We start from the raw sequence: 20,000 nt of genomic DNA on the forward strand, positions 1-20,000 counted from the left end.
TAGATTAAAAATGAGACACAAAAAGTTTGTGGGTAGGAATGAAACATTCTTGATTTGATTTGAAAGACCCCCTGCTGGGCAGAGAGAGACAGACGAGTAGAGGTGTTGACACTTGAATGCCCAGACAGAGACGAGTGTGTCTGAGTGTGTGTGTGTGTGTGTGTGTGTGTGTGTGTGTGTGTGTGTGTGTGTGTGTGTGTGCGTGCGCGCGTGTGTGTGGGGGGGGGGATGTTGAAAGAATATTAATGGTGGACGGACAGAAAAAGAACAGCGTGTGATAGAAAAATGAGAGAATGTCAATGTCAGTGTGTTTGGGGGTACAGAACTCAGAGATTCCTGAGAGAGAGACAGTGTGTGTGTGTGTGTGTGTGTGTGTGTGTGTGTGTGTGTGTGTGTGTGTGTGTGTGTACACAGTCTTTAGCTGCTGTGATTGTAACCAGCTGTGCTGTCGACTGGTGGCCTCACTTGTCTCCTCTGCAGCAGATTCCAGTGAAGCAAGCAAGCAAGCACACACACACACACACACACACACGTCTGGTAGCCTCCAGGCTAAATTCCCTAAATTCAACTATGGAATGTTAACGCTAAAGCAAAGTATAGCGTTGATGTGAGCTTGTTTCACAGTTTAAAGTACTCAACAAATCTATAATCTTACTAAAGAAGTTTGCTCCATCTGTTCCCAACAAGTCCTCCAAACCATACAATGATATAGTGTGTGTTACAACCCACCCAATAATGAAAAACTGGGCTTTTTCCGAAGTTTGGGTTCCTTTTTAAGTTTTTTTTTTGGACATTTTTTGTCGTGTTTTCAATGTTTTTGTTGCTTTATCCGACATTGTTGCCGCTCGTTTCAACATTTTTGTTGCCTTTTTTTCTGACTTTTGACGTTTTTGTCTCTTTTCTCAATACATGCATACATCTCCCGGAACCTCAGATAATTGGAGATCCCCATCCCAAACAAAACGACATAGCAGTGTTTTTCGGGGAAGGACTTTCAGCTGAAATGTCCTGTCTGATATTTAATCTCCATTGTAAGTCAACTAACTGCCCTAAATTATACAGAAAATCTAACATATAAAATATGTTATAACCAGACACAACACCCTGTAAACCAAGGGTGTCCAAAGTTTTTTTAAAGAGTGCCAGATTTGATAATGTGAAGATGCCCGGGGGCCAATGGTCCCTTCTGACATTTTTTGTCCGTGGGCCGTGATTGGCCCCCAGGCCACACTTTGGACATGCCTGCTGTAAACAATAGACTCAAAACCATGGCTGCAATGGTGCACTAAACAATCTCATACATTTAGGTCTAATCCAATGCACTAGTAGTAAGTCTAATAGTACAATAAGATACTATTTCTTTAACCAGCAACATTTTGAGCAGCTAAACAACTCATATCTTTTAAAGACACAAACATAAATCTGAAAGAGATAAGAGTGGATTGGTTTGGTGGATGTTGGTAAAACTCATTCATTCATTCTTATTTAATTCGCTCAGAAGTCAGCAAGGGTGCTTTCAGGAATTCAGGGGGCCCCTGACAGGTTATGAAACCAGGGCCTCTCACTCTGATGCATTTGATGTCGCACCATTAGCCCGTCACCTCACCTTTCTCTATTCATTCAAACTTTAATTTGTTTGAAAAAGTAATAAAGTAATAAATATTTTTATATTTGACCGAAACAGACAATTATGTTGTCAATCGCAATATTTCTGAGACAATTAATTGTACAGCAACATTTGGAATTGTTACAGCTCTATTTGGAGGACTTGTTGCAACACACTTTCTAATGTCCTCGAGGGCACTGACTTTCGCAAAATAATAAATAAGGGACATGTCACTGAAGCAACGGTTTTCTGGAAGGTCTCAGCTGTCAACACTAATGTGCAGAAGTCAGGACGGATATCTGGCAGGAAAGTGGATGCCTGCGCTGTCGATGGGCGGCCATTTTTCATCAAGTAACATGATCCAGACACTGGAGGCATCCAATGGTCCAAGAGCAGTTAATCACTGGATGTGACATTAAACTATTGATTTAAATGTTGTCTATAGTTTGGGCCTCTCAATTGTCTCTCCATGAATAACTAAACTGAACCCAGTCATTTAAGTAGCAATAACAGCAGTTGTGGTATAAAATGTCTATTGAATTAACAGCTGCACAAATTTTGCATTCATTCTGCTTCATTATTTTTGCTCAAAGCTGCTAATTTGTCGTCAAATTTGCAAAAACACCATCTTTTGCCTGGACAATGAACGTTTCTGACCTGCGTAAAATTCAGTCCTTCGATGCCTGGGTGGATGTTTGATTTTGAGTTTTTTTTCAATCAGAGGACAAATCGCCATTACAAAAGGTAAAATAACATTAGGAATTACATGGGTTGGTTACAAAGACATATTTTGCCTTGCTTTGTCTGTCAAAGCCCTTTGTAAACTCTGTTTTTAAAGATGCTATATGAATGAAGTTCATTATGAGAATAAACGCCCGACTTTGGTTTAAAGCATTAGCCTGCTTTAATGGAACAAAGCAGCACGCCTTCAAAAACTGAAACAACTGACTTTTAATGTGTTTATTGGTTTATTTGTACCTTACCTGAGACTATCTGAGCCCCCATTTGAAATATAATTTGAACCCGTTTGCTGTATCAGAGGCTGTTGTTGACTCTCTGGTTTAAAGCCCTTCCCTTCGGTTTACCGCTGCCCACTTCACCAAAACCTCTCCTCTAATTTTCCCTCTCTGCAGCTTCTGGGCCAAAGAGGGAAAAAAAAGCCCAGTCAGAGTGGAGATCGGGCGTCTGTGATGAATTGATTGGATAATTTCGACCATACGGGAGCATTCAGATGTGATTAAAGTAACAAGATGGCATTTGTCAAAGGTTACCGCGGCTAATGCGTGCAGAAAGCACAAGGCGGCCTTTGTCGCCCGGGTTTGTTTTGCTGCAGAGAGTGCTGCGTCAGGTTTGTTCATTAACCATACCGAGAAAGTAATGGTTGGGAGCCATTTGTCCTACATGTTCCGTTGTTTTCTACGCCATACAGTAGACGTATAGACTTCTTTACTGTGACCGGGGTCAACAGGAACAGAGCGGCTTTGTTTGATAATTAGCTTGAAGTGTAAAGCAGGACAGTGTGGAATAAATTAGTTTGTTAACACATTGCTACCACTCCTGGTACCACTATTACTGCTGCTAAACCTTTTATATTAATTATGATACCCCCAACAAACACCCTGCTAAAATACCTAAACCTAACCATAAATCGTATTTGTGCCTAAACCTAACCAACCGTAACAATAGTGGCGTCACATCATACAACTGATTTATTTCTCAACAGAGATTTGTAACAGTTTGGACGAAACAAAAGAATATCTAAAACTAAGAAAGTACAGTAAAGGGAACAAAAAGGGCCACCGTGATCATTAGGGCTAACTAGTTTTTTTTACGATTGAAATTGACCTTCATTTGAATGATTCTACATCGATTAAAGAAATCAGAAGATCAAACTTTAAAGAGGCAACGCTTTAAAGCTAGAGTTAAGACATTGGTATCAAACAAAAACTAAACGATCAAAGGAATTCATGTCTTGCCAAATTTAGGCGAAATTTTGGCGAGGAAATTAAACAGCCATGGCCATTTTCACAGATGTATGGCTTTATGTCTCTGCATCCCACCCTCTGCACTGTAGAAAGCACTTGTACGTGGCCGGATTAGGTCAGTTGGTAGAGCAGGCGCATATATATATAGAGGTTATAGAGGTCAATTCAGGAAATCATTGGCGATACCCCTAAGTGATCATCACGAGATAAACTGCTACAGGGTTGTTTTTTCGTATGTGTTCTCCATTTTCAGATTCACTCCAAAGCTAACTGTCCTGTCTCACAGCTTTGGACGAACCGAGCCAGAACCCATTAGCTTCTCCCTAGTCTATATTCACGACGTTCCACTTCCGGGATTGATGCCGCCGGAAGTTCCGCCAGATGTCTCTCTTTTCGGCCAGCTGTCCGTCCCCTTCCTCTTTCTTTGTGTTGGCGTTCCAACCTCCGGTGGATTTCTGAGGACTATAGTTAACTGCTCCTCAGATCTCTGCAGGGTAAATCCAGACAGCTAGCTAGACTATCTGTCCAATCTGAGTTTTCTGTTGCACGACTAAAACTACTTTTGAACGTACACACGTTCTACCAAAACAAGTTCCTTCCCGAGGCTATTTGGCAGCGGCACCGTAGCTATATCCGGCGCTTAGCGCCGCCCAAGACGATTGTGATTGGTTCACAGAAATGCCAATAAATGAGTGCACGTTTTTCTCCCATCCCGGAATGCTGTGTGGACTAGCCAGACGCTCCTCAGAAGTGCTGTGGAGGAAGGTCTGGCAATGCGAGACTACTCCAAAAAGGTAACTGTCCTCTCTCACAGCTTTGGACAAGCCGAGCCAGGACCCATTATCTCCCGCCAGACTCCCAGTGAGGCCCCCACTGGAACACCAGCCAGTAAAACCAGCGTCAGAGCAAACAAATCCCAAACTCTCTAATCCTCCTCGCTCTCACTCTGCAACCTGTCGCTCCTGGCTGCCAAACAAAGGAGCTCCGCTAACAACCTGGAACCAAAAACCACTCCACTTGTTTGGGTTTTTATCACCTGTGCTTTTCATCGCTCCACTCAACGCCGTAGCCGCGGTAACATCAGAAACAAGCTGCAGTCCAAAAAAAAATTTAACCTTTGCACATTCTGCACTTGCCCATTCAGCACGGCACATTTCCTAAAGTTTTCTTCTTTAACCGGCCCGTTATTCCCGCGTGTCACGGAAGCGTAAGCCCACCCACAACCTTTTCCTAAACCCAACCGTCCCGTTATACCCGCGAGTCATGGAAACGTAAGCCCATCCACAAACTTTTCCTTAACATAACTACGTCAAAAGGGATGCCAATAAACCCAACCAAGCGCGTATGGTAAGGCGCGTTATATGACGCTAAAGGAGACTTTTAGCGTCAATAACAACGACAAAGGCACCTGACCAAGCGTCCGTATCTTATGAGGTGGGAGTGAAAATCTGTTGTTTGTTCGTGTATGCACCAATTACGAAGGTAAATTCCACATAAGTTTAACTTATTGTGGCAATAAATCCTTTTCTGATTCAGATTTCTGATTCTGAACCTCCCAACAAAACATTATGGAAGTTTATCACATTTTTTTTTTTTTATTTGTGTACTCTGATTAGAATTGATTTACTTCGTGAGAACAAACTAACTGAAGTTTTTTATATTTGCAGTCATACAGTAATGTGTAATGTTGAACACATCTGTCCATCTACCTACCTTTGTGTTCCTTTACACACCTGGAAACACTTCAGAATTCAACCACCTGCATAAATATCTGTTAATTTACTGTCATTAAAGGCAATTCTCTTTAGGAAATAAGCCTGGGAAAAAGTCTGGAAAAAAAGAAAAAAAAGAAAAGAAAAAAAAAGGTGATGCCTGCACATAGTGATCCAAGCAAAACAATTACCTATTAGCTGTATAATTATATAATGGCCTGTGGATAACATGTATAATGAGCATCAGTTAAAGGTGAGAAGTATTTTAGAATAAAACAGCATAAACTGTAACACTGCAGAGCTGGCAACAACTTTTTTTTCCTTTTTTCTTTTAATTCTGAACCTTCTTTTAGCTGCGGCTGAGAGAAATGTTATTCCCCATGTCACAAAGAATAGCAGCGTCTAAAAGGACTATTGGCATAGTTCATGGCGCAACCACAAGAGCTTGAAATAAAGATCTGATGCAACAGAATGAAACTGACCTATTTTTTTTATGTGGACAGAGAAACAATCGGTTGAACTCAGATTAAGTACTTTTTAGCTTTCACAAAATGTATGTTTGGTAGTCATTACGGTTAGGATTTTACAGCACTTTCTAAATAAGAGGAGAACAAGCATGGGCATGTCAAATGCCATGGTGGGCCTAAATAAAAGTGAGCATGGGCCAAACTTGGGCGGCCTTATCCTAAAGGATTTTGAGAATGTGTAGAAACTACTATAAAATCTCAGTTTAATGTAAACTGCTGTTTTTATATAGGACTTTTCTAGTCTTAACGACTACTCAATGCGCTTTCACATAGTACAGGAACCATTCACACACAGTGGCCGAAGCAGATAATGAGATAAACATTCACGCACGTTTACACTCGAGATTCAGTGTCCCGAGGACACTTCGACATGGGACAGCTGGGCCACTCTTATCGAACCACCAACCTTCCGATTGGCAGGCGACCGCTCTACCACTGAGCCACAGCTGCCCCATCTCTAATCTCTGTTGTATTCATGCCATAGGCTTAACTTACAACCTATATCTCTACAAAAGACACGGTTATGCCCTGTTCATACTAATCAAATGAACTTGACTTTGTAGTCAACTGTAGTCAGATGTGAAAGCCCCCTTCCCTTACTGAAAATATCCCGTTATAAATATATTTAAAATTTTGAGTTGTTGCCTGCAGAATTTTGTATTTTCCTTGACATAAATTAAGACATTTTCAATGTAGATTTGTGCTCAAAATTTCTTCTCATATGTGCCCCCCCCCCCAAAGGCCCATTCTGAGCCATGAAAAGCCCTGCTTCACATCCCTGTCACTCCACATTAACGTAGAGTTTTCTGACCAAGCAGTCACCTTCTCCTATCTGCCTGCGTCTAGACGGTTATCTCCGCTGTTTTGTAATGATTGAGCAACTTTAGCCGTGCATGGGAGATTTCTACTTTGAAAAGAAGGCAGTGTACCCTAACAGCACGAACGAAGCTGATCCTGCAGATACAGTAGATGTGAGTCCGTCTGTCAGACGCGCTCTGCATTCTCACATTCTCTCCCTCACATGCCTCAGGCCTGATGTTTTCTCACCCTTCTTAATGCATGTACTGTACATGTTTTCCCTAGTCTATGCAAATAAAATACTAAATAATTAGCACAATAAGGTGGCTAGTGCCTGCGAGATTTTATAAAAGGCAAGTCCAAACTGCTACTTTCATATCAGTTCACAGAGTACTTCACAGGCCCAACCAGACCTAGTGGAAAAACATTTTGGAGAAAATCCAAATCCGGCCAAAAGATCAAAAGTCAGCAGCATTGAAAACTGTACAATGTTCAGAATCATCCGCGACAGGTGAGTGTGTTCAGATTCAGCTCGACGTTTAGGAAGCTCTGAGTCATCGAGTGTGGCTGAGCGTGTGGGGAAACTCACGTAGATGTGTCTCTGCTGGTAGCGCAGGAAGAGGTTGTGCATGATCGCGCCATCATGGAGGTCCTCGAGCGCCGCCATGTCCTCCACCCCTCTGATGCTGCTGTGGTGCATGGGCTGCACCTTCTGTCTGCTAAGGGCATTCTGCTTGTAGGTGTACACCTGGGTTAGAAAATAGAAACACATGAGACTCATGTAAAAAATAACTACTCAAATGTGTCAAAAGTTACAAGAGGATATCCTGAAAGACAAAGAATCAAGTGGTTCTGTATGGCTGAGTTTGTGTTTTTCGAAACTTTCCCCACCTCTAAAAAACCGCGAGCGTCAAGTTCTCCGTTTCGGATATAAGGACGAAAAATGCTCCTGTGGATCGTGTTTGAGGGGAGGAATAAACTACCCTTATCGCTGAACCTTCATTTTTCTGTAAAAGAATCCCAGTTACCCCAAGTTTAAAAGGAGTACTTTGACATTCCTACGTATATGCCAATAATTAAGAAGTGACCGAACCAGCCAAAAGCTTCCAGCACGTTACTCTCCAAAAAGTGTTTTTTTCTGCGTGTTCATATTAAATAAATGAGATATAGCATGTTAATCAGTGAGCATTATAGGTGCTGGAAAGTATTTTTTGTGTCCTTTGAACAGAGCCAGGCTAAAAAATATTCTGCACTTGAATGAAGAATAGAGTTGAACCAAGTGCAACAGGAACAGATGAATGAATCTCCAGCAGCTGAAGGAGAACTGGAGGTGTGTTTACTGTCGCTTACTTTCCTCTCCAGGACTTTCAGGACTGACTGTTGACTGTAAACGGTTTACACTGGACCAGTCTAACGAGTCAGTTATCTCCCTGTAACTGTCTACTTCTCAGAGAATGTAAACACTCTGGTGTCTTGCTTCTTGAAGCAGTTAAAGGTCCGGTCTAGGTCTTAGCAAATTACACCCAGAAAAGTATAGCTTCAATGATGGAAGTATGTTTATTTGAACACTAATGTGATGACGACCAGTCGGTTTAGTTTAACTGTGGTTTATTTTCAGGACTAATAAACCCGTCATGCAGGTCGATGACGCGCCGTTGAAAAGACTAGATCATTTTTCATTCGTCTGAAAGACGATTCTGTGACGTTCTAAAGCGTCAATGAAACTGGAATGTGAAAAATGAGGCCTGGTGTGTGTGTGTGTGTGTGTGTGTGTGTGTGTGTCTGGGTCAGATGTGATTGACTCTTCAGACAGAGACCTGCTTTCTTCAGGAAGAGTTGCCCTGAGCTGCTCGTTCACAGCGGGTCAACGACCAGCTTCACACAACTCCAGACTTTATTGTGTGTGTGTGTGTGTGTGTGTGTGTGTGTGTGTTTATACATTCCTAATGGTCTTACAGTTAGTTAGTTAGTTAGTTAGTTAGCTAGCTAGCTAGCTAGCTTCAGGCTGTTCTCATGAACCATTCATACATCTGGCTAAGAAAAAGTAGAACAAGAGACCGTATTTGTTACACCTTAAACTATTTAAATTAAATGATCTGAAAAGGGGACGTCACCAACAGTACATCGTTTAGCTTCTCAGGGTCACATGACACAAAGGTTTGAAACAGTGGTGTAGTCTAATGTATTGTAGTGGGTATACTGTACTGTATATAAATATATTGGCCTATATATATGGGCCAGAATCTGCCTTTGGGGGAGGGGGCATTTCATAGTGGTCTGGCTGTCCTCCCCCAGGGTTATTTTGAGCGTCAAAGACTTCCTGCATTCAGATAACTTTTATTCACCATTTTACGGTGGAAATCCCTTTATTTAGCCTATGCGAAGAAGAAAAACACAGATGACAATTCAAAATATATCAAAAATATAATGGAAAGTATGTTGTTGCGTGTCATTGGGCATTTTTATTAGGGTAAAGTGAAATCCTGGAGCTTTCTTAGTGGGTATACTGCGTATACCTGCGTATCACGTAGACTACACCACTGGTTTGAAACCACTGAAAGACCTCACGGACTCTTCTTAGAAATGTCGAACCTGTGTGTGTCCGTGTGTGTTACGGAATATCCTTTGTGGTGTGTCTGTTTGTGGAAAAGGCTGAGACAGCAACGGGCTTTGGCTGCGCTCCGTTTTTCCACCCAGAAACCAACGTGGTTGAAGTCTGACGGTGTAAATCTTCACAGAGGAACTATACAGAAAGTAAACAACAGCTTCTCCCAAGGCGCCCTGAACACATATGACCGCACAGTGACGATGGTTGCATCCGAAATTCAATTCAATTTATAGCATAAAATCATAACAAAAGTTATCTCAAGACACTTTACAGATTAGGTCTAGACCACACTCTATAATTTACAAAGACCCAACAATTCCAACAATTCCCCCAAGAGCAAGCATTTGGTGCGACAGTGGCGAAGAAAAACTCCCTTTTAGGGAGAAACCACAGACAGAACCAGACTCTTGGTGTCTCCACAGAGACACAGATACAGATATATAGAGAATATGATTCATAATAATTATATCAGTTGGTATGATGAACAGTGGCAATAAAGATAATGGAACTATGACTAGGAATAATAGTTCTAGCAGTTGGGGGCTTAGCAGGGTGTTGTGGGGCATAGCAGGGCATTGCGGGGCATAGCAGGGCGTAGCAGGGCATAGTAGGGCATAGCGGGGCATAGCAGGGCATAGTAGGGCAAAGCAGGGCGTTGCGGGGCATAGCAGGGCATTGTGGGGCGTAGTAGGGCGTTGCGGGGCATAGCAGGGCATAGTAGGGCATAGCAGGGAGTTGCAGGTCATAGCAGGGCATAGTAGGGCATAGTAGGGAGTTGCGGGGCATAGCAGGGCATAGTAGGGCATAGTAGGGAGTTGCGGGGCATAGCAGGGCATAGTAGGGCACAGTAGGGGGCTGCAACTGCAACCCTGATTTAGGTGCTACCCCAATCCAAGGAAAACTGCGAGGCAAGAAAACACAAGGATTCCAGGGAATAATACGAACATGCTATTTGGTAGACTAAAACAGTATGTACGATTTTTCAGTAGGATGTTTTTTATCTTACTGTCGGTCACATTTCTTAAGATAAAACTGTCCTCTCGACTGATACTGGAGTTAAAAGTTGTGACTTGTGTTACATGTTTTGACTAAAGTTTGAACTCCTTCGAACTGACCTTGCAGAGGCACAAAGGCTTAAACTCAACCTTATAACGCTAAAGTGAGAGAATCCTAGACATAATATGTACGTTCAGTATCTCTCTGGGTCAAAGGGTTGGAGGTTGGAGTGATGTTTGAACCAGTTCGGCCTGGTTTGGACTCATCGCTGGAGGACGAATGCTCCAGAGTTTAGTCTGGAGAAGCTGCAGCCTTGTTCTCTGACACATACGCTGCTCTCTGCTGAACACACATTCCTTCTTTTCTTTCATTCCTTCTCTCTTTCCTATATTCCATCTTTTCTTTCCTTTTTTTCCCCCATTCCATCCATCTTTTCTTTCCTTCCTTTCTTTCTCTCTCTCCTTTCTTTCTTTCCTTACATTCCTTCCTTCCTCCATTATTTGCTCATTTCTTTATTTTTCTCCTCCTTCCTTTTATTCCTTCTTTAAATAATCTGAAAGCATGAAAGTCCCGCAAACTGAAGAAGTGATATTTTACTACAATCCTCTTCAAATCCTACTTTTGCTTTGGACACTGCACCGCACGTTCCTGCTGATTTTTGAGTATTTTGATTCAAACTGTGGCTGCAGTGATGCAGCTTGTTTGACTTAGCGTTAGCGAGTAAAAGATTTGATTTCTTCTGAGAGCTGCCGTACTTCACCTCCACCTGGCTTCACTCTGGTATACATTTCAACCGCCGATTTATTTTTTACCACTCTGAATTTGGACCCTTTTTTAAATATTTAGCTCTAATATTCAGTTAGCGTTCCAGGGCTGTGTGATGTATGAGCCAGAGAAGTGTCTCTCTAACTTCCAGGCTTTCTTCCACTTTTTACACTCCTCTGTAACATGAGATAGCGGGATGTTCCCCGCTGTAAATCAGACGGTTAAACTGTTTGACTGCTGAGTAAAACAGAGCGAGGCTGTTAGCATCAACAGGTCAGGTGCCTGACTTTATGATTCCCCACCTGGCAGTAGATCACATCATCTCCGCAGGAAGAAGACTGTCACGGTATAAAAATTACACCGAAACCTCTGCTCAATCTTATGATCTATTGGCACACATATATGATCTGGTTCTAATCCTTTTTAACATCAAACATATCTGGAAAAAACACACACAATCACACTGCTGACTGTCTAATGCAGGATTTTTTACTTGTAACTGAGTAATTTTACAGTGTGGTATTAGTACTTTTACTTAAGTAAAGGATCCTAATACTTCTTCCACCACTGGTTGAAACGGGAAAGAGACCAACACAAACTGTTGAAACAAATCAGAAGAACACTGTTGTCTAAAACAGCATTGTACCATGTAGCATTGTATTTCTCTTCATTGAAACTGAGGGGCCCAAACCAGGAGAAATGCAGAACGCTATCTGTCTCCGTCTCTCTCTCTCCATTTGTCATGGACAGTATTCACAGCAATATACAGTCAGGCCTCAGTAGAACGGGCTGTCCTTTTGGCTTTGTCCTAATTAGGTCTCTAATTGGTTCAGCTGAGGCGGATCCACGCCTCGAACACAAAGCCACGGAGGGGCCCGGACGCTAAGCTTAGCGACAGATGCTAACGGGAGTAAATCTCTGTGAAACAAAAGCATTAGGACAGCATCAGTGCAGAGCGGGAGGAGGGGGTGCACTCACTGCTGGACCCTCGGATCAACACGCTGTGTTCCCGGATCAGTCAGGATAAAGTTTGTTGTTCTTACTTACGTTGGTCAGGGAAGTGAATTCACAGCATACATTCAGGCAATTAGAAGACTCCGAACTAGAGAAACTTACAATGAATGAAGATATGGACTTCTGGAGGTGGATACCGGTCATATTTTCTGATACTGAAAGAGTTTATAGGTGGATGTATAACCACCAAAATGTCAGTGTATCAGCTGGTGGTTGAGCGTTTTTGAAGGTCTTTATTGATCGACATTCTTAAAGGGTAATTTCGGCAATTTTAACCTTGACCCTACTTTCCCATGCATTGGTGTCGAAGTGTAGCCTAGAAATCTAGACGCACCCTAGTGGCAGCAAATGTAATTTGCAGCCAGGGTCGTCTAGCAACTCTCCGTTGGCTTGCGAGCTGGAAAAACCTAACTCTGGCCGGGCCAATCACGTGTATAGAGATGGTGGGCGGGCTTATGGCTGCTGCTGCTGGCGAACAGTGGTCTTTGGAATCGGCTTTGGCCGCGACTCTGGAAGACTTGGAGTTAAGCTTTTCTTTGAGAAAAGAACAAAGAACGGCACTGAAGTCATTCTTAAAAAAGGAAGATGTGTTCGGAGTTTTGCCGACCGGATACGGCAAAAGTGAGTTCCCAGACCCAACATCTTGATGTGGGTCAGGCTTGTCAGGCTAGTTGAAGTGACTAGTGTGGACAAAATTCTTTGGTCCAGTATTGAGCGAGAATGTTGTAACTGCCTCAAACCAAGTTGCAATGTAATCCAACAGGGCAAATACGCACCGTCAATTTCCATTGGGGAAACAAGCTGCAATGTAAATTAACCTTCAATTTCCGTCCACTAAAAGTGCTCGTTTGCCAATGACAGGCTCAGATTATTATTCTAAGTGTCTGACAACATTATGGAAAGCTTCCCTACAGAGATAGACCTTTTTGTAAAAGAGTAAGATCCTTTTTTAAAAAAAACAGAAACAGCTCTGAAATCACCATCTACATCCCCACCAGACTCCATTTAAATAAACAGTACTTTTAGCATGTATAGAGCCAGCATATTTTCTCATGTCAATGGGTGAATTAAGGTTTTTTTTCCCCAACCAAACTAGAGTTGTGATTGTTGGAACAGTGTAAAGATGAACCAAGACGACTTTTGATAGTTTAATTTTGTTTCTGTTGGCTTTGAATGAAGTGTTTTTTTACGATGATAAAAGTACTGTTTATTTCAATGGAGTCTGGTGGGTTTGGCAAAAGTAATTTTGGAGCCGTTTCATGTTAAACCAAAAGAATCTTACCCTTTTACAAAAAGGTCTCTCTCTGTAGGGATCCTTTCCATAATGTTGTCAGACACTTAGAATATTAATCTGAGCTTGTCAGTGGCAAAAACAGAACTTTTAGTGGATGGAAATTGACGGTGCACAATTACCCGTTAATTTTTGCAGCTTGTTTTCCCGCTGCCGACTGCAGTGGTGTTGCTTAATACTGGACCAATTTCAAAGATAGTTGTTTCCATCAGTCAATTAGACACAAAAACATGGAAAAATAGGGTCCAGGTTAAAGAAAAAAAAAAAAAAGTGACCTTATATATATATATATATACACACACACACACACACACACACACACAGACAGACAGATAGATAGATAGATAGATAGATAGATAGATAGATAAAATAGCAAGTGCATTTCATATTTAACAGATTTTCCATGTTGCAAGGTACGTTATTTGCAGGAATTAAGAGTTCAACTTTTTAAGCATTTACAGCAGGCTGATCTTTCCAAAATTGTACGTTATTTAGTTATTCTTGGTTGTATATTGTAATGTTGTTTTCCTGTACTGAGAGACGCTTTGACTCAGGGCACATTTTTATCCCTAACACTTGTATGGTACATTTTCAGCAAGTTGTTCATGCATTGAAATGCCTCCATGTCTGTGCTCAACGTGCCTGTAGGTATTAGCGCAGGTACTCTAGGTTTTCATGTGCGAGTGTTTGTGTCCTCGGAGGTCGCGGGGTTTCTCTCGTCTTGCTCGGGTTTCACTGTCTTTCGGCCGTGCAGACAGTCTCCCCCGTCCTGAGCCGACTGCGGGACAATGCAGCGGGAGATGAATGGTGATTCAAATAGCAGCTGCTGCTTTTGATGATGATGATGATGGAGATTGGGGGGGGGAAGGAGAGCTCGAGGCGTGCGGAGGGGTTACCTGTTCAACTCTCTGACATACACAGTGAGGGGCAGCGAGTTGGGGGGGGGGGGTGGATCTCAGCTTTCACGGTTAACGGCACATAATGAAGAGTTTCGTTCCTTCCGCTCAGAGATACAGATCGCTGCCGTGAAAAGTCAGAGTTGTTGTTGAATGTTACCGACGCAGTTGGCTGCCTTCAGCTGGTTGGTTGTCTTCGTAATGAACTGCTTACACATCTGAAGGAATGTCAGCCGGAGTTTTAGGACAGAGGGCTGTTTTCTGAGGCTACAAGCGTACGGTTATAGAGGCTTAATGCTAGTGCAAGCAAAAAGTGTCAAACTTTGTAAAGTAAAGTCATAGAAAGAGTTGCTCAGATGGACAAATCCTCCTCCGTCACTTCAAAAACATATACTCACATAGAAATAAACATAAATATACATACACTTCAACATAGTGAAGTCAACACACTCAGAGACTTAAACAGTAGATGTAAATATTAACTACTTACACACACAAAGTTATAAGCATGAACATAAATACCCACACATATACATAGCCTATGTAATTCTCTCTCTCACACACACACACACACACACACACACACACACACACACACACACACACTGAAGTGGGTGGGGTTTACAGTAGTGTGCTTCTCTGATTGGTCAACATAGCACAGCTTTCCTCACAAAGAGCAACATCTGCTCTGACAGGTGACGTCAGTCTCTAGTTACAAACAGACGGCTGGCTGGCAGGCAGACACACACACGCGCATGCATACACGCACGCACGCACACATGCACGCACACACACCTATAAATATGAATCTGTGGATGATAACACACAATCCTCACAAACGCAAAAGATAGACAGACAGACACAGACCAACGCATTCTCCTGAACAGGTTTGTATGACATCGTAAGAAAATGTACGCACAAAAATTTGTATGATATCCTACGAAATTACGACCGAAGGTCGGTCACATGGTGACAATGATGAGTGTAGCTGACAAAAAGTGACGCGGTGACAAGAGTTAAGTTTAGACACAAAAAAACGACTACTTGAGATTACAAAAAAAAATGGTGCCGTGGGTTAAAACAGCAGTCCCCTTAAGTCGTACTCCTGGGACATGAACACCCGTTTCCTGGGTGAAAGTCTTGTGTTTTCACCTTAACTTCTTCCGGGGGCATGAACTCCGCTCCCCGGCTTGAAAGCTAGACCCAAACATCCCCCCCAACCTTCTCCCTACATGGATCTTCACTCTTATACAGCAGCAGTCAATGTGCCGCATACAGTAACACATATGTGGAATATATACGAATTACAATGCTTTACTTTTTGTAGCTATACTGTATATACAAATGGTTCATGAGAACAGCCTGCATTCGCACACAAGCACACACACGCACACACACACACACACACACACACAAACAAAGGTCCTTTAAGGCTGCTCCTTCCTCCTGACACTCATGTCATTGCAGTTTGTTGATCGCTGCAGTAAAAAGGATTTTGGAAAGCTAATGCTAATACTTTTAAAGCTCTTAAACAGATTGGTAGCTGCCTTTAATTTCCCAACACTGAGCTGAATAAATTAAAGCCTTCCTGTCCGTATGAACAAACAGCAATCTGTCACTTATGAACAGTGAACAGCAAATAATAAGCTTTATTTGTATGGTGCAGCGAAGGATAAAAACATGAGAACAGAATGAGGATTTAGAGGAGAGGAGAGGAGGAAACAAGAGAGGAGAGGAGAGGAGGAAACGCAAAACACAAGAAAAAGATCAGGGAATTAAAAGACCAACTGAAGGCAAAGCTGAAGCAGATGATACAGAGAGAAGAAACAAATATTAAAGACTAAAAGAGGATAAGTGGTTAAAGTGTAACTCTGCCCATAATGCAACCTAGGGTCTTTTTGTCAATGTACCCGAGTCAAACTTTCGTTTAAAAGCATAATTAGGACAGAAGCGCCACTTTAAGATTGACCGTATTCTTGTTTTCGGTTAAATGGCCTTTTGAATGGGAGTGCTAGGGGATCGCATCAAAATCGCTATTTCACCAGGGGCTCTACACATGAATTCAAGAACATTGTTTGTGTACACAGAGTTTACTAAAAAGAAAGGTTTTGAACATCTCACAAGGCTATTTGACCGAAAACGAAAATAAAAGTGGCGCTTATGTCCTAATTATGCTTTTAAACGAAAGTTTGACTCGGGTACGTACACAAAACAGCAGGTCGTGTAAATGTCACGTTATTTTTAATCTATTGATATGTTTTCACGGGCACGTTTTTCTCGAAAAAAAGTGTAAATTGTAAAAAAAAAGTGTCGAAAAAAGTGTAAATTTTCACCCGGAAAGGACAACTCAAGGGTTAATGATTAGAGACAAAAACAAGAGCAGTAAGGTATTAAAGAAAGTTTTTTAAAAAATCCAGAAAAGAAGACAAAAGTTTAAAAAACAACAAACAAAAGAGAAGAGCAGAGGACATTATCGAATGGGAGACAACAAGAGACACGAAGAAGAAACAAAAGACAAAACAGAAAAGAGAAGAGAAGAAACAGACCTAACAAGGCGTGACAAAAAGAGACACGAGAAGGGAAATAAAGAGGAGACAAGACAAAGGGGTGAGAGCCAAGAAGAGAAGAAAGGAGACAAGAGGGGGACATGAATAAAAAGGATAAAAGAAGACACCAGAATCTTTATCTGTACAGAGGACAACATCTTTCCAGCTCGGTTTTTATTTATTTTTTATTTATTTTTTACAGCTCTGTAAGACTGTACTTAACATTTATTTCATTTACAAAGTAAATAAATGTCAGACTGACCGACATGTGATGTGCATTCTTCTTAGAAAACAATCAGTTTTTTGAAATGTCACATGATATATTGTCTCTAGAAGTGTATTATTCAACTTTTGTTGAATCGCAATACTCAATACTCTCCAATCGCAATACTTCTAGTGTCGCAGTCAATGAAAATCGCAACACAAATCGAATTGCCGCCCATGTACCGGGAAACAATCGAATCAGGACAAAAGCCTATCGTCCCAGCCTTATAAGCAACTAGTAACTAAAGCTGTCAGATGAATGGAGTGAAGTAAAAAGTACAATATTTCCCTCTGAAATGTAGCAGAGTAGAAGTAGAAAGTGGCATGGAAAGAAAAGACTCAAGTAGAGTACAAGCACCTCAACAGTATTACTTAGTACTTCGTCACATTCCACCACTGCTGTGGTGCGGAGGCTCATTAGCTTCAGTGAACGGGGGTCTAATAGAGTCTCCGGGTGAGTCGGAGCCAGGAGAGATAAGAATGCTTTAATCTGCCGGTAAATCTGCAGCACAATACGCTGGCTCGACATGACCCTAAATCCTTCAGCGCAAACATTTACCGAGCGCCTTCTGCTGCTCACCCTCTGCTGCACACCGGCGACACAGGAAGTCTTTGTTAATGCTGTCAGCACAGAAGCCCCCCCCCCCCCGCAAACAGCTCACACACTTTACTGTTTGTTGGCCTGATTTTTAAAGTGCTCATATTATGCTCATTTTCAGGTTCATAATTGCATTTAGAGGTTATATCAGAATAGGTTTACATGGTTTAATTTTCAAAAAACGCCATATTTTTGTTGTACTGCACATTGCTGCAGCTCCTCTTTTCACCCTGTGTGTTGAGCTCTCTGTTTTAGCTACAGAGTGAGACATCGCACTTCTGTTCTATCTTTGTTGAGAGTCGCACGTGTGCAGTACCTAGGTAAGGACTACTAGCCAGTCAGAAGCAGAGTATGAGGGCGTGCCCTGACAGTACCTAGGTAAGGACTACTAGCCAGTCAGAAGCAGAGTATGAGGGCGTGCCCTGACAGTACCTAGGTAAGGACTACTAGCCAGTCAGAAGCAGAGTATGAGGGCGTGCCATGCTAGCAGCTAGGCGAGCATTATAATGTGTGTTCCAAAGTGACCACGTTTGTCTCTGAAGTAAAGGCTGGACTACAATAGAGCTGTTTGGAGCAGTTTGTGAACAGTGTTTTCTGTTGGAGATGGTAAGTCCCTTTGGGGGGGACTTTGGGCTTTTTCACACTATTTTTCACACCTATTACATGCACATAAAAGATATATGACACAATAAAGAGACACTTCCATGAAGATGTGGCCCGTTTCTGCTGCTGCTTGTCGTTAAAGATTTTCCAGCCAACCAGCGGGAGGCTTTTATTGTGAAGCAGCTATATATATTAGTGCAATATATTTGTCACATAAATTAGCAGTGCATTAGTAGTGGTGCTAGTCAAGGCTGGACTGGGGTAAAAAAATCAGCCCTGGACTTTTGAGAACTAGACCAGCCCACCACAATCAGCCAAACCCCCCCCTTCAACTCATGTACATACCAGCCCATAATACTGCCACTTAGCTGAGTGGTAAGTAAGATAGTATGATAGTGTACTCACTAAGTGAAAAAGGCTGCCTGGCTCCTGATGGTTAGATGGCTAAAGGTTGAGGGTGGATCATGGCTGTCATGATGACTTGAATAATAAAAAGGTGACAAGTTTGTAAGTTAAACTAAAGCTGCATTTTGTACACAGTATGCAACTTGTGTTATAGTGGAATGTGGATAAATCAGAAAGCTATAGTATTATGTTTACAAGTGCCCTAGCTTGCTAATACATAGCTAACATTAGCTTCCTAACAGCTAACTTGTCCTCTATACATAGGGTGCTAAAATAATTGTTTGACATGCTTAAAATATCGTGTTTTTAGCTAGCTGCCGGCACTCTGGAGTTATTTTCCCCGCCTGTGAGGGCGGGACTTAAATGCGCTCTGTCTCTATGGTTGGATGGAGGTGGGCCATAGTAAGATGTGATTGGCCAGTGTTAAGAGGAGACAAACCAGTGGGCCAATCATGTGATCTCACTCCTCTCTGTGGGCCGGTCAGCCAAAGACCAAAGAGGTGAATGGCCAGTGTTCACAAAAAAGAGCTTTCAACCGGCGTGCAGCACATGCAGCCCACACAGATAGACCGGCCCACCTGAAAATCTCTCGGTACCAATCTACTGTATAATTGGTGCTAATTAAAACTGTGCAGAATTGTGTTGGGTTTCCACAGGGTTGATCAGCTGTGTGTGCGTGTGCCCCAAATCATATATAACTTTGTTTATTATATGAGCTGGCTGAAATTGAGAATGAGGTTCATTTTTAGTTTTATATTGTCCTGTTTACAAGGACTTAAGGGATGTACTTTTTACTAAAATTACCTCTTTATAATGATTTCTTCTGGCTGGATGATGATAAGAAAATTGAGTTGTGCTGCAAGAAAGGAACCTTGTTTGTCGCAGATTTGATTTGCCAAGTGTGGGAGAGAAGACAGACTATTTGGTTTAATAACAAGCTGTAAAATGATCTATAATTTTGTGAAATGTGATGAAATGTTTGAACACTGCAACTGATATTTTGGTGTCTTATAAACCCATTAGGGTTGGGCACTTTGTGCACGACACGGAGATAAAGACAAATCAATGAAGATGTAATTGTGAGGTGTGTTGAGACGACATGATGCTACGGTGGCCCTGAAAAATAACAACAGCAAATAGAAAAACACAACAGCAAATCATAAAACACAACGGCAAATAGGTCGTGTTTTCATATTTGCTGTCGTGTTTTCCTATTTGCCGTTGTGTTTTATGATTTGTTGAAGTGTTTTCCTATTTGCTATCGTGTTTTATGATTTGCTGTTGCGTTTTTCCAGTTACTGTTGTGATTTGCACTTCAGGGCCACCGTATACTGCTGCTAGCTTTGTCTTGTCTTCCAGGTGATCCCTTTGTTGTTCTGGAGTCAA

At 41.9% G+C, this 20,000-nt stretch overlaps 1 protein-coding gene across 3 annotated transcripts in view; it reads right to left on the reverse strand.

Moving 5' to 3' along the window:
- The window catches only part of myo10 (myosin X), a 163,748-nt gene that overhangs the window by 93,659 nt on the left and 50,089 nt on the right, over positions 1 to 20,000 (reverse strand). For all 3 annotated transcript variants that reach the window (XM_078265082.1, XM_078265080.1, XM_078265081.1), the window contains exon 3: positions 7,218 to 7,376. In XM_078265082.1, coding sequence (XP_078121208.1) covers positions 7,218 to 7,376 — 159 coding nt within the window. The remainder of the gene's footprint in view (positions 1 to 7,217; positions 7,377 to 20,000) is intronic.

This window comes from Sander vitreus, chromosome 12, assembly GCF_031162955.1.
Source record: "Sander vitreus isolate 19-12246 chromosome 12, sanVit1, whole genome shotgun sequence".
Taxonomy (NCBI): Eukaryota; Metazoa; Chordata; class Actinopteri; order Perciformes; family Percidae; genus Sander; species Sander vitreus.